The 15,300-nt window shown below is 54.9% G+C and overlaps 1 protein-coding gene across 14 annotated transcripts in view; it reads right to left on the reverse strand.

Annotated features, from left to right (window-relative positions):
• The window catches only part of ACOX3 (acyl-CoA oxidase 3, pristanoyl), a 57,355-nt gene that overhangs the window by 28,064 nt on the left and 13,991 nt on the right, over positions 1-15,300 (reverse strand). For all 14 annotated transcript variants that reach the window (XM_070613425.1, XM_070613426.1, XM_070613424.1 and 11 more), the window contains exons 7-11: positions 14,133-14,221; positions 7,703-7,799; positions 5,591-5,773; positions 3,601-3,723; positions 1,921-2,041 (exon numbers count right to left, since the gene is read on the reverse strand). In XM_070613425.1, coding sequence (XP_070469526.1) covers positions 1,921-2,041; positions 3,601-3,723; positions 5,591-5,773; positions 7,703-7,799; positions 14,133-14,221 — 613 coding nt within the window. The remainder of the gene's footprint in view (positions 1-1,920; positions 2,042-3,600; positions 3,724-5,590; positions 5,774-7,702; positions 7,800-14,132; positions 14,222-15,300) is intronic.

Genomic DNA, 15,300 nt, shown 5'->3' on the forward strand with positions numbered 1-15,300 from the left:
GTGCGCCCCCCACCTCTGTAAAGGCCCCGCTCCATCCTTCCGGATATGGGGGCAGCTGCCCAGTAAGGCTGTCAGGGAGGTCAACGGGCGGGTCCCCGTAAACACTTGGGTGGTGCTGGTGCACAGTGAGCACTCGAGACAGAGTCACTGTCAGTAGCATCCCCACTGTTATCATGAGCTCCGCATGGGCCCCCCGCAGAAGCTCCCCGGGGGCGGGGCGGGGGAGGGGGGCGTCGCTGAGAGACCTGGAATGTTCTAGGGGCTCACTGTCAGGGGGCTGCCCTTCGTCCTTCTACAACTGAAGTGACCCTTCTTTACATGCAGAAAATTTCAAATATCCAAAGACAAAGCTCCTTTCCCTCTTGTGGTCTCTCCTGCCAGTTAAATAACCCACTTCCTTTGCATATTTTATAAGGGATGCTTCCCAGACCCTCCACCTCTGGGTCTCCATCCTCTGATGGAGAAGGTTCTCCCAACGTGAGGCTGGGATGGGAAAGGGCTGGGACTCTGACTTCTCCCGCTCACACACTGCCAGGAACAGAGCCCCGGAGGGTGTGAGATGTTCTGTAGCAGCCACGAGGCTTGTGGTCACCTATGACATCCTTATTGTTTTCGCGACTGGCTGCCCATGCCATACTTAGACTACTGAACGTGAGGAGCTGGGAGCAACTTTAGGGAAGTCACTTGCAATTGACATTTAAACCTAGATAAAGGCCTTATGTTTAGTGTTTTATATGTAATGACTCTTGGTTCAGTCATGTTGTTGTCTGCAGTCCTGCATGACTCAATTTCCTTATTCTGAACTATTTATAGCGTCTCTATGAGTTATAACAACAAACAGAAACTACAAAGAGCGTCGTGTGGAGGACAAAACCGGTAACTGAGTGACTGATGCAGAGCCATGGTCACCCACACACCAGTGACGGAGAGAGGCAGAGAATGGAGGAGTCGGGGTCGGGATGGGGGGGAGGCACTGCCCCTGCTTGAGCAGAAACTGGGGTGGACCCTCACTGACAGGATGCTGTGTCTACAGCCCATCACCGGAACCCTCAAACTCAGCAAGAGCCCGAGATGCTTCTGTTGGTATGAGCTGCCAATAAGGTTCCTGCCCGTGCTGCTGTTTCGAAGGCGTGAGTGGCCCTCCGTGCGTAACCAGGTTCTACCAGTCGGTTACGGAGATTAGCACAAGGAGTTCTGCAGGTAAGCCATGTGCCCGGCACCGTGCTGAGCACTTCCTGCGTGTGTATTCACTGAATCAGGGCAAGAACGTGCTGTCGTATCCTATAACCATCCCCATTTCATAGACAGAGAAACTGAGGCACAGCGGGCTTGGGTAGCCTGCCCACGGCTGTGCCGTTAGTGAGCGGCAGAGCCAGGATTTGGCCCTGGGCCACGGGTTGCCTGCTCCCTTACCCGTACACCAGCTGCCCAAACGACAGCCAATGCCAATGAAAACCAGCTCTCTTTTTCTAAGTTTAAGAATTTTTCATCAGAACAAAACTTGGTGCCAGTCTACTGCCACGTCATTAACCAAAATGTCACGATTCAAACGAACAGATAATCTGCTTTTTGCTCTGGTTTGCAGGAGGCTCCTTCGCACGGTTTCTCCTCACTGTGTCGTTACCCCCAGATCTCGACTGAGGAACGTGGGGCGTCAGAAGCGGAGGGAGCTGCGTGGGGCCGGGGCTGGCACACACGTCCTTGAAAAGGCCGGAGAGCAAACATCTTAGGCTCCGTCACGACCCCTCAGCTCTGACTGCAGCACAAACACAGCCACGGAAAACACGTAAACGGATGACATGGCCGCGTTCCAGTAAAACTTGATTCCCAAAAGCTGGGGGCAGTCACAGTGTGCTGACCCCTGGTCTTGAGCCACCAGGAGTAAGGACAGGAAAGCGTCACATGTTCTCCAAAACCTACTGGCCAGGTAGCCGTGTCCTCCACACGCCTCTCGGCATTCCTGAATGCCCCGCTGGGCGGTCCACGAGGCCAGGGGCTTGCTGGCCGACGCCAAGGCGTGGATCTCACGTCCGAGCTCTGCCTTGAGAGAGGGAATCCAACAAAAGCAAGTGAAAAGAGGCTCTGACACCAGAGGTCAGGGGCCAGTTCAACCCTAGCGACAGAGGCCTGTCCTCCAGTCGAATCTGGGACACTTGACAGCTGCAGAACAAAGAAACCCTACCCTATTTTAGTCTAAAAACAGGATTCACCTAAGAATGGACACATTGTGGTACACTCAGACAATTTCACAGCAACGAAAATAAGTGGACCACAGCTTGTACAGCAGATAACCCCCAGCCAGGGGCATTGGGCTGGTCGCAGAAGCAAACCTCACAGGAACATACATTAGGACTCAGTTTACACGAAGTTCACGAACGTGAAAACGAGCAACGTGATGTCTAAGGTTCCCACCGTCTGTGGTGAGACCACACAGAGAAGCAAGAGACGACACAGTGCTGAGACGCTGCCCCTTGAGGAGGGACGTGGGGACGGGTCCCAGGAGACCGTGAAGGGGGGCCCTTCCCAGTCGACTCCTCGAGGGTGCTCTCCAGCCAGCGTCCTGGGCCGTCCACATCTTACAAATGTCTTTCTGCTTCTGCTTGACGTTTAGGAGAAAGAAACGCACTCACACCTGCTAAATAAGATAGTGCATTTTACCAGGGTTTTCAACTTCAAATAGGGCTACTTTTGGGTCCTACTGCGCCTGGGTTAAACCACTGAGTTTCAGCAAAAATAAAGCATGATTACACTTTGTAACATTATTAACAGGAGAATAAGTCCAATGTCAGCTGGCAGAAGTTTCAATGACTCACACTACGGGGAAAAACACCTTTAACCCCTTTGTTCCGGAGAGGGGTCCCTAGCAGACCCGGGCAGACCCGTTTTGCTCAGCAGCACGCCCTGCTGGCCATTCCCCCCATGTTGTCCGAGCCTCTTGACTCCTGTTTATGCAGAACAGTCAAAATGTGCTAATTTGATCCAGGCTCTTTAGAGTGTTGTACAACCCAATCTGCAGCATTTTTAATCTGTTTTCAAATGCATTTCTCGTGATTCACATCTCACTCCTGCCCAGGAGGCAGCGTGAGGGGCTATGGAAAATCAATTTGTAAGCCATCAATACAGAAATGAGCAAAGGACTTCTTTTTACGTAGTCGCTGATCTCAGTGGATCTGCACGCTCATTCCTGGCACTAATCCTTAGCTGTCAACTCGAATCCCGTCAGTTGGGTTCAGATCTTTGAAGGGTTGTTTACAAAAGGATCGAACCATGAAATCTACTGAGGGGCCAGGAACGAGGCTTTTGCAAAACCATCATGTTCTCAAAAGGAGAGCAACAGCTGAACTCACAGCCTGGAATTAGGAGTCCTGTCAGCACATCCTTGAGAAACAGGGGTATGGACACGCGCCCACACTGCTCACATCATCAAAGCGAGCTCCCAGGGGCCCGAGGGGGTGGACGCAGCGAGGGAGTACGTCAGAGCCGCATCCTGGACACCAGCAGCCTCAGCTGTTTTGAAAGAAAGGCTGCCTCGAGCCGTCCAGCCCCAGCGAGTGTGAATAGCCACATAAATGCCGCGGAGAAGAGACAGCGAGCTCTCACCTGCCCGGCACTTGCGTCCTTCCCCAGCCGGCCTTGCTGAAGCTCCACCATGTCCAGGAAGAGCGATTTGGAAAAGTGGTCTAAGGCGTACGCAGCTGCCAGATACGGGAGGAGGCGCCATTGCTGCAGTAAATAAGACACTCGCGTAAATACACCCCAGGGCCTCGGGACCAGCCCACCCTGCATGCCGTGAGCACCAGATGCGGGAGCGTGGGCGACAGGACTTCACTGCTCACTTTCCCACTTAATGTCTCCTGGTCCCTCCAGGAAACCGTGCCCCTGACGCTCTCAGCTCAGCCCGTTCTCCCGCCCATCACCCCGACAACCACGCTCAAAGGTGCAACTGTTCCCTGTGCATCTCCCTGCACGCCCCCGCTGCCTCCTGTCCCATCGAGGTGACCCCTGGAACGGAGCGAGCACGGGTCCACGCCCCCACTGCCTCCTGTCCCATCGAGGTGACCCCTGGAATGGAGCGAGTGTGGATCCATGCCCCCACTGCCCGCTGGCCCATCGAGGTGACCCCTGGAACAGAGCGAGTGTGGGTCCATGCCCCCACTGCCCGCTGGCCCATCGAGGTGACCCCTGGAACAGAGTGAGAGTGGGTCCATCTGGGAACTACGGAAGCCAGCCTGCTGTGCCAGAGTAGGCCGCTGACTGGCTGATATCCTGTGCTTTGTGAGCCCTGAGGGATGAAGCAACCAACCTAAGCCAGATGGGGAAACTGAGGCTCATGAAGAGCCAGAAGTTCCTCGGAGGAAAGGAGAGTGTCTTATTTACCTGTGCACATACACTGCTGCAGGGATGGGAAGTGGGAAGGGGAGAAAAGGGACCCGGGAAACAGTCCCCACCGTTGATCGTTACTGAGGGTGGACGCTGCGCCTGTTTCTCATGTCCTAACGCGCTTCACCCTTACAGCCACCAGTGAAGAGCTAGTACTATCACTTCCAATTTACAAATAAGAAAATCAGAGCACAGAGAGGGTCAGTGCCCTGCCCAAGGGCACACAGCCACTAGGGGTGGAGCTGGGGTTAGGAGAAGCAGCACTGTGCGTGAGGGGGCTCTCGTAACCACCGAGCCACGCTGGATGCCCAGGCGGTCAGATGCCCTGTGACCTCACGACAGCCATGGGATTAGCAGGGGGTGGGAGATGTGTGCCACACAGGCATGAACCAGGACATTCTGCTCTTCATTATTTATTATTAAAACAGGCTCACAGTAAAAGAAATGATTCTGTGACAATTACCTCAAACTTTCCCTCAAATACACCTTTGCTTACACAGAATGTGGACCAGGACCAGATTCAGCCACTGCACTCTGACAGGTGTCACCCATTCGATCCTCAGTCCCCCACCTGCAAACTGGGAATAATGACCCGACCCGCGTGTGTGACGACTAGACACCTGGTGTGGACAAATGGGCTGGTAACCCTAAGTGCTGTCCGGGTACTCGCTGTGATAAAATGCAACCCCTCCCAGGCAGTGACGTGGGCTTTCCTGCACTGTGGTCTGGGCCGCATCTCTGCCGTCAACAGCTGCCTCATCTCCGAGGACCCGAAGGAGGAGCGTCCCTTCTGCTAAACGACGTCACAAGGAACAACGGGGCACACTCCGCAGCTTAACGGTCAGTTCCTTGGGATCGATTCTCAGGGACGGGATGAATGAGTCAAAGGTCGTGGACGTGCAAGGCCACCTGCCGAAGCCTGCAGTGACCTCACGTGGGAACGGCATGTGCACCTGTCTCCCAGAGCCTCGCCGGAATACACTTCCTCCACTCTCCTCAGGGGACAGTCCTGCGTGCCCCGCCTTAACTACGACCATTTCCTAAAAGCCCGGCCCTGGATGCCGCTCAACCTCCCGAAGCGCCCTGGCAATGGCTCTCTTAACGGCCTGAGGAGGTCTGGTCGACTCTCGGAACCAAAGCATGGCTCCCTGACAGAAGTCCACTTGCACACGGAACAGAAAGAAAAAGAACCTGCATTTGCCAACTGCACCTGCATTTGATACTCGAGAACCGGTATTTCCTCCTTGTCTGTCGGCCCAAACTGACGCCGAGTGGCAGAGAAGCGAATGGCTATGGACACGGCCAGCTTCAGATTGACAACGGACATGCCCACGATGGAGACGCGGCTGGAGGACAAGCTAGCCAGGGACATTCTGAAGCGCTGCCTGTCGTCCTGGGGAAGAAAAGCTGGTGAGGAGTGCAGCAAGACCTCCGAGGCCTCCCCAGGGAGAAGGGCACCAAGAGGAAGGTGTGTCCGTTCAGCCACTCAGGCCGACAAGGGCCGGCTGGGTCCTGCCCCCAGGGCGCCCAGACACACAGGCCTCCGGGTGCAGGACAGTGCGGGCAGGTCGAGTGGCTGCCATTACTGAACCCTCATGGGATGGAGTGGGGAGGCACCAGGGGAGGGTGCTCCAGGCAGAGGGAAGAGCACTGTGCAGGAACGCACCCTCCCAGGGACCGGTCCCTGCCCACCTGCAGGCACGGCAGCTGGCTCTAACCCAGAGATGCAAGCGTGCCTGTGCCCAGAGCCCAGGGGGGAACCGCGGACCCGCGCTCCATGGCTGGTGCCAACGCTTTGTTCACAAAATGAGTCCCATGGACCCACTTTCCCCCAGAATTCCTCTCTCCCCATCAAAGACAACTGTCCCCAGGGGTGTGACGTCATCGGCTATTGTGTTCCTTGAAAATGGGCAGCCATCTTGCGCGCTTCTACTTTTGATCTTCTGTTACAGATCTCAGGGCACGCGCCACCGTCTCCGAAGCGCCTGGCTTGTTTTCGAGGCCTGTCAGTGGTGCGGTGGGTCCGCCTGACCCACAGCCTTACGGGCTTGTCCCATCGCCCTGACCTCCCTGACCACCTGCTGCTTCTCCTGGGTCACTTCATTATTTGGGCTTTTCTTCCAAAATTATGAGCCCTGTAGGAATTTGCGTGGCAACCTTCCGAAACTCCGCATGCGGGGGAAGCCCTCTCCCGTCCTCGCGCCCGAATGACAGGGAAGCAGGATGGAACGGCACACGTGTGCCCTGGGCAGGATCGCGCATTTCTCCGCCTGCAGGGCTGCGCCTGAGAAGTCGGAGGGGGAAGCGGGTTTACTCTCAGAGCCAGATCGGTAGCCTCTCTCTGAAGAGTTCAGAATTTGCTCTTGGAGATTCTTAAACTTCTCTCCGGTGAGCCTGGGGTGCGAGCTTCGCTGACGTCTCCTCTGTGGGTGCCACGGGGTCCTTCGGTCAAAGCTGTTTTCCTTTCTTTAATTTAGAGACATCTGCCGTCATCATTCCTCCAAACTTTCTTTGTTTTCTCGCATCCTCTCCTGGGCCTCTGGGAGGCTCCCTGACCGACTCTCCAATCTCTAAGTCATTCTCCCACCTTATTTGTCCCATCTGTTACGTGCTTTCTTTCGATTATTTTTTTTCCATATTCACTTTTAATTAACTTTTCATATTACCATTTCCATCTTAAATGACTTCCAGTTGCACGGTGCTAAGTGCTCTCCTTGTCTCTAAGTGAACTTGCCACACTCGTTCTAAGCCCTGCCCTTTCGGCTCCTGTCAGTGACGCATGTTGTCCGGGCAGAGCCCTCGTGGCACATAAGCTCCTCGGGACACGGCCATCCTGGCTGTGAGGTCAGGACTTAGGAGGGTGATCGGCCACTCCAACTCAGGCCCCATCTGCCAAGGTCTCAAGGCCACACCACTGTGTCTACTACACAATGAATTTGGGGGCGTGGGGAACCCCCGACGCCAGTGGACGCGGTTTGTCACCCCCACGTGTGGACGCCCCGCCAGGTGGCCCTTCACCTTTTAACCCTTCCTGGGAAACCACGCTGGCAGAGGCAGCATCCCTGACGTAACCCCGGGGGGCTGGTGGCGTGGTGCAGGGGAGTGGACGCCCTGGGCAGCTGTCGGCCAACATCTGTCATCATGCCTGGGCCCCATCACACCCAAGTGCCCCCTTCCTTGTTGGTGGCACCGGAACCTGAACTTAGAGAGGTGAGCCCACCTTCCAAGCTGGGCTCCATCCCCTGCTGAGCATGGAGGGGGGGCCGTGGCAAGAGGGGAGGCCTTGCCACCCACAAACCCCCCTGCCTGGAGATACCTGTACCTTAAAGGGGGTGACATAGGTGCCCTCAGGGGTGACGTCTCCAGCCCGGTTCAGGAGGTCCTGGCGAGGGATTCTCACCTGGTGGAACATGGCGAACCTGCGGAGACACGGCAGGACGGCAGGTGAACAGGGGTCTGGCCTGGCGCTTACCTGCTCTGTCTCCTGAAACCCAGCCAAATGAAAGCGAAGGACCACTTAAAAGGTGACATAATCCCCAAAAGACAAAGAAAATGGGAGAGAAGACACCAGTAGACAGGGAATTTCAGTCCTGGGGCTGCACAGGGAGCTCCCCGGGCACAAGGGAAGAGGGGGCCGGCTGCAGGGCGAGTCTTCGGCCCTGCATCCACTGAGGACGCCGCTACTCGCCAGAAAGGACGGGAACTGTGAACCGAAGGGCCAGGGTCTCTGGCTCCCACACTGCAACCTCAGCCCAGGCTGCACCGTGCGGTGCGGAAAAATCAGCACAGTGGGGCTTAAACTCTGGAGGCCAACTCAAGAGCCGCGCCACTACAGCCCTGCCCCAAAGGCTGCCACTTGGCTCCTCGTGAAGAGCAGGCGGACACACATGTCGTCACGGGTCAGCCACGTGACAGTGATCAAAGGTACTTGCTATGGTTGTCAGGTCAGGAAAACCTATTTCACAATTGTCTAGGGAACGGGGTTATGTAAAGTAATGGGTGTGACATAAACTGTGCAAAAAAACCTGAACCATCTTAAAAATATCAGTAGTTCCTATAGCAACCTGTGTGATGGCTAAGAGCACCCTCAGCATCACAGGGAATATTCTCTCACTAAACCACACAGACAGCTCCTCTGGCTCCAGCCTGCGGGCGGTACCCAGGACGCCATCCTGAGTCAGCACCCTGGCCCCGCCTCTGCCGTCCCCTCTGCCCTGGGCTGTGTCTGACCATCTGCTCCCCTCCAGCCCCGTCTCCATTCAGCTCCCACCTCTTCTTGTCTGATTTACTGCATCAACGCCCCCGTGGCTCTTTCCAGACCCCGCCTCGTCAGCCTGTCCCGCACAGGGGAGCAGCAGCCTCTCCCAACTCTGGCTCAGAATGGTTACACCCTCACGAGACCATCAGATCCCTGGGCCCTACAGAATCTAACCCCCTAGAAACACAGGGTAAGTCCTCAGACAGGACCTGCCCACTGCTCCAATGGCACTGTCCCCTCACAGCCTGTAGCTGGCTTGTGTTTGCCTGTGACCTTCAAACTGGCCAGGCTCTCTCCTGACCTCCAGGCAGGTGGCCCTCAGTGTTGCCTTCTCCTCCAGGAAGCCTGCCACGATTCCCCTTGAGCACCAGGTGGTCCCACAGCGCCAGTAGAGGGCGGCCCCGTTCTGCAGTGACTGCCCATGTCCACGTTCGTTGCTGAGCCACCTGCTGTGCACAGGCAGTTGGCGGCGTGTCTTGTTCACTCTGTTACAATGGGGCTGCAGTGCCTGGAACCTACCAGACACTTAGTAAGTGCTGTGGAGTGAACCTACTGTGGGTGAGAAATCTGCGGGGCGCTGGTGCCATCTCCAGAGAACCCAGGTCCCAGGAGGGCCTGGGGTAAGGACAGCGTGCCCTCCAGCACACCTGGGGGGAGCAGAGCCCAGCGGGCATGGGTGGCTCGGAGGCCCTCCTACACTCCTCCAGCCACGTGGGGAAGGATGGCCGGCTGCAGCCCCTCCTCACGGCCAGCCTGGGGCACTGGCAGGCCCAGCCAAGGGGGCCACCACATGACAGCTGTGAGTGTGGCTGCACACTCAGACGCCCACTTTTCCAGAACCCCAGAGTTGATGCCAACGCCCCTGTGTACACCGGCTTTCCTCGAAAGCCAAGGAATGCTGCTGCAAGAACAACCCGGTAAACTCGAAGAGCCCTTTGTAAGGAGTGGAAAATCTTCGCCCTTCCGTGCCACCCAGAGGTGGAACAAGGCCGAATATATTTATATTTGCACAAGTATTCGCTGGGTTTAACGGAAAGCAAAAATTTCCCGTACTCTCTTTGAGCACTTCTACCTCACAAAAGCTGGTCCCAAACAGTCAGACGATGGCCAGACTGGGGCGCCAGCCTGCAAGCCAGAACTCCCAGTGTCCCAGAGGGCATAGGGTGTGGGAGGCACTGGGTGTATCTGAACAAGGGGGGTGTGCAACATGGGATGTGTGTGAAACAAGAGTGTGAGACAAGTGTGTGCGTGTGACACAGGTATGTGACACAGGGTGAGTGTGTGACCCCGGGCTATGACACAGGTGTGGCACAGGGTGTGTGTGGCACGGGGGCGTACGTGGCACAGGGAGAGTGTGACCCCGGCGGGGGGCGGGGCTGTGCTGGACACTTGCAGCCGCAGACCCTGCTCCCAGGCACTGCACACCCTCTGCCCTGGGCTTTCTGCTCCAAGTTCTAGCAATTTTCTTCCTCCTTTGGGCCTCCCACCATCACCATCACCCCAGCCCCACCTGTGACCCACACATCTAGCACCTTTTGGGACTTCTGCCCAGCCACTTTTGAGATGGATTCCCAAGGCCGAAAGGCCCTGCCTCATCTGAGAGCAATCGCACAAAAACATAGCTGCGCCATCTATGGATGGCTAATCTTCGACAAGGGAGCCAAGAGCATAAATGGAGAAAGGAGTCTCTCTTCAATAAACGATGCTGGGAAAACTGGACAGCCACAGGCAAAAGAATGAAAGTAAACCATTACCTTATACCATGCACAAAAATCAACTCAAATGGATCAAAGACTTGAATGTAAGACCTGAAACCATAAAACTTCTAGAAGAAAACATCGGCAGTACACTCTTTGACATCAGTCTCACCAGCATATTTTCAAATACCATGTCTGACCGGGCAAGGGAAACAATAGAAAAAATGAACAAATGGGACTACATCAAACTAAAAAGCTTCTGCACAGCAAAGGAAACCATCAACAAAATGAAGACAACCTGACATTGGGAGAAGATATTTGCAAACCATGTATCTGATAAGGGTTAATCTCAAAACTATATAAAGAACTCATATATCTCAACAACAACAAAAAAACAACAACCCAATTAAAAAATGGGCAAAAGATCTGACCAGACATTTGTCCGAGGAAGATATACAGATGGCCAATAGGCACATAAAAGGATGTTTGACATCATTAGCTATCAGGGAAATGCAAATCAAAACTATAATGAGATATCACCTCACTCCGGTCAGAATAGGTATAGTTAACAAGACAGGAAATAGCAAATGTTGGAGAGGGTGTGGAGAAGAGGGAGCCCTCACACACTGCTGGTGGCAGTGCAAACTGGTGCAGCCACTTTGGAAAACAGTATGGAGATTCCTCAAAAAATTAAGAATAGATCTACCATACGATCCAGCTATCCCACTGCTGGGTATTTATCCAAAGAACATGAGAACACGAATGCATAAAGGCACACGCACCCCTATGTTCATCGCGGCATTATTCACAATAGCCAAGACTTGGAAGCAACCTAGGTGCCCATCAAGGGACGAATGGATAAAGAAGGTGTGGTATATACACAGTGGAATACTACTTAGCCACAAAAAACATGAAATCTTGCCATTTGCAACAACATGGATGGACCCTGAGGGTATTATGCTAAGTGAAGTCAGTCAGAGGGAGAAAGTCAAATGCTGTATGATCTCACTCATAAACACAAGATAACAACAACAATAAATAAACACACAGAGACGGAGATTAGAGTGATAGCTACCAGAGGGGGAGGGGGGAGGAGGACAAAAGGGGTGACAGGGCACATGTGTGTGGCGATGGGTGGTAACTAGTCTTCGGGCGGTGAACATGACGTAGTCTACACAGGAAATGAAATATAACGATGTACACCTGAAATTTATATGATGATATAAACCAATGTTGCTGCAATACATATAAATAAACAAATAATAAACGCAAGAAAGAAATAGACAAACCGCGTAGTAAAAATAAAGTGGGACGGACAAAGCTGACAGAGGGCGCTGTGGCGAGACACGTGCCTCTTGAAGCGATCACCGGAACTGAGGGTCCCAATTTGGGATCTCCCTTCAAAAACAAACAAACAAACAAATGTAGCTGCAGCCCACATCAAAGGTCTGGCTGAAAACCTCACTTGACAGGGTCTTCATTATTTGACTTCCAGAGTTATTTGGCCAAAATTAATCCACACAATTCATGTTTGCCTCTGAGTTCTAGACGGCCATCCCACATACTTGGGAATTCTTGGGAAGTGACAAAATCTAACTTACAAATTCTTGGCTTTTTTTCCAAAATAAATGATCTGGGGAAAAAAAAATCACTAAATTAGAACCCTGACATTCAAATTCGATGGAGAACTTGCACAGCTCCCAGGCAGAGAAGCCAGCAGGATCCTGGCGCGGCCTCAGGAGCCAGCGAGGAGCTTCGGACCCCGTGCGCCCTCTGCTGGGCGCAAGCCCAAGGCCAGGATGGAGCCAGCATCTCTGGGGAGCAGGAGCGGGTGGGGGGGGGGGGGGGTCTGGCGAAATCACGTGACAGCTCACAGCCCAGCACCAGCCCTGTGAGCCGCGGACCAGAGCAAGTCACTGAACCTTCAGAGGCTCAGAGACCCCTGTGGCTGCTTGCAGCGTCTCACCAGCCTGCCACTGAGCAGCTCCCAGGCACGGTGGCACGGGTGTGGGGGAGCCGCCCCGCAGCTGCGCCACCGGGTGGCCCTTACACTGCCCAGGACCACGCTGGCGGTGCCCGGCATTTCTGGGTCTCAGAAGAGGTTTTGCCCCAGCAACGTGACATACTGATTCAGGAGAGCCTGGGCCATGTTCTGTGACACATTCACTGTACGTGGCTCTACTCAATGCTCCTGGGGACCATGAGAACAAGAGACAGGTGCTCAGTCTCTAGGAGTCTGAGTTTATTCAGGGGAAACAAGTGCAGGGGTTTTGGTGATGTTCCAAAACAATGTTAAAGACTCTAAATAGTAAAAACCAAATGGACAGAGAATAGAGACCCAGGCCCACACCTGGTGCCGCCCACCGGATGTGACCTGGTCGCCTTTATCCGCAGCTGGAGGGTGATTTACCACAGTACGCACCTGGGGATGCACCGCCTGGCCTTACATGTACGTGCAGACCCCTCCACAGACGGAGTCACGAATCACGTGTTTTCTGGGCCCCAAACTGGACACGTGGATCTAACAAAAGGATGCTAGTGCTCAAAGTCCAGAACGAGGCAGTCCCTTCCACAGGACCTCCTGCACGGCCTTCCTTGATGTCTCCTCACCACGGCCAGTGCAACCTTCTCGGACAGACCAGAGTGCGGCCGTGCCTCCCCACCGCCCCGAGAACAAGGACAGGATGGCGAGCCTCAGCGTGGGCCGCCAGGGCCCCCCCCACTGCACAAAGTAGTGATCAAAGGCATTTACGGCCCCACTGGGGACGCCCTCCTCCCCGCCTGGCCCCAGTGTCAAACAGGCTCTTTTAGTCAGCGAGAGGCGCCAGAATTCCAGGAGACAGGTATTGGTTAGAAGGGTTTTGTGCACGCGTGCTTTGTTTTGCTCGTTAACCACATCCTTCTGTTTTCTCCTCAAGCTGGCACTGAGTAAAATCAAGGCTGCCCAGCCCTCTTTGGTACAGTCTGGGCCCCCCGTGTTTTGAGGGTCCAAGCAGAGATTTGAGACTCTCCCCACATCCCCAGCACCCCGACTTCCCGGAAGGGACAGATGCAAGGAGGTCTCTCCACACTCGGGGTCCTTGGAAGCCACCTGGTCCAGCTTCTCTTTCTGGCGATGACCCGCCTCCTGCTTCATACCCAAATGACCAGGGTTATGATAGCCGGTGAGTCAAACTATGGAGAGGCGGCTCCCTGTTACGAAGCAGCAAGTCTATAAACACTCCAGAGACACGACGCAGGACACACGACTAAGGCACGGCCCTGCTTTGGCTTCCTCCCCAGCTGTAGACCACCTCACAGGAGCAGAGGAGCGGAAAGCCCCTCAGCCAGGCTTCCAGAGACAGGGCACGGAGTCCCCCATGTGCAGGTTCGGGGCACTGAGCCAGAGCAAACGGGCAGGACGACCTGCCTCGGCCCGCTCAGAAGGACTCTGTCCTCGTGCACACTTCACGGGTGAGGAAACAGGCCGAGAGCTGGTCAACATAAGAGAGTCAGAGGTGGACCCAGAACCTGAATCCAAATCTGTCAGCTTCCACGGCTCCCGCGTCGCTGACCCTGGAATCCCCCAGGGAGACGCGCAGGCCCTCAGGACACGCTCTCAGGTACGCAGGTGAGGCATGTGTCCCCGCCACGTTTTACCTGGCCCACAGGAGTCCAGGAGGGTGAGGGGACAGCACTGAGGGACGCAGGGAGGTCACAGTGCGAGCGGCCACGTGGCCTTGGACTCGGCAGGAATCCAGGTCCTGAGTAAGCAGCCTTTTGTAACGACCCCGCGAGGAGCGTGGGAGCACACTCACCCATTGTCCAGACCGTTCTGCCCCAGCTTCTTCCCGATGTCACCAACCATCACCCCCGGCATGGGGAGGAGGGTCTTTGGGTCCCGAATCTACAAAGTACAGAGAGCAACAGACAGCAACTGTTACGGCCACACAGAATCAAGCGAGCATCGTCAAAAACGCCAGTGACTGAGCCCTGGGCTCCCTCCAGGCAGGCGCGGGGGGTGCAACCGTGTGCCCCGCCCTGATGTGGAGTCAGGGTCCCTGCACAGGTAGTTACGCTAAAGATCTCAGAGGAGGTCCTTGCCGACCACCGGGCGGCCCAGGCCCAACAACCAGTGTCCTCTGAGAGTCAGGAGAGGAGAGAATGCAGAGAAGACAGGCAGAGACCGGAGGGATGCGCCCACAAGCCCGGGACTCTGGTGGCCCCCAGATGCCAGGAGAGGCAGAAAGGGGCCTCCCCTGGAGCCCCCGGAGGGGCACAGCCCCGCCCACACCTTGATCTTGCACTTCTGGCCTCAAGACTGAGAGGGAAAGAAACTTGAGTTGTTTGAAGCCTCCCAGCTGGGGGTGTTTTCTTTCGTCACAACAGCCTCAGGAAACTCAGGCAGGAACGGATCGTCCCTGCTGCCTCAGGAACTTGGCATCTGACGTTTACGAACGTCACATGCATGTTCCAGACACAGGACTTCCTGCTGGATTTTAATAAAATGACAAAATGGCTGTGCACACGTGTGCTGTGGGTGAAAAAGCCTAAGATTATTTTTGTAAACCTCTGCTCCTCAAAACGAGTTTCCAAGAAATGCATTTCCCTAACAAGACAGACATTGCTCGCTGACATTCCTCACTGTGTGAGCTCTGCACTCAGGACAGGAGTTTCCTTCTAGAATACCTTTAAAGCAGCGATTCCCACCCAGGCCTGAGTCTGCCACCCCCCACCCACCCCACCGGGGACACTCGTCAATGTCTGGGACAGTTCTGGTTGTCACAACCAGGGGAACCACAGGCACCTCGTGGCTGGAGGCCAGGGGAGCTGCCCCACACCCTACTGCACGTGGCAGCCCCACAGCATGGAACTGCCGCCCCGAAATGGCAACAGCACTGAGGCTGAGAAACTCCGCTTTACAGAATTACTGAATTTGTGCTATTTGGGATTGAGCTATTTGTACGAATTGCTGGATTTTGTTTA

The sequence above is a fragment of the Equus przewalskii genome, chromosome 3 (genome assembly GCF_037783145.1).
Source record: "Equus przewalskii isolate Varuska chromosome 3, EquPr2, whole genome shotgun sequence".
In the NCBI taxonomy this organism is placed as follows: Eukaryota; Metazoa; Chordata; class Mammalia; order Perissodactyla; family Equidae; genus Equus; species Equus przewalskii.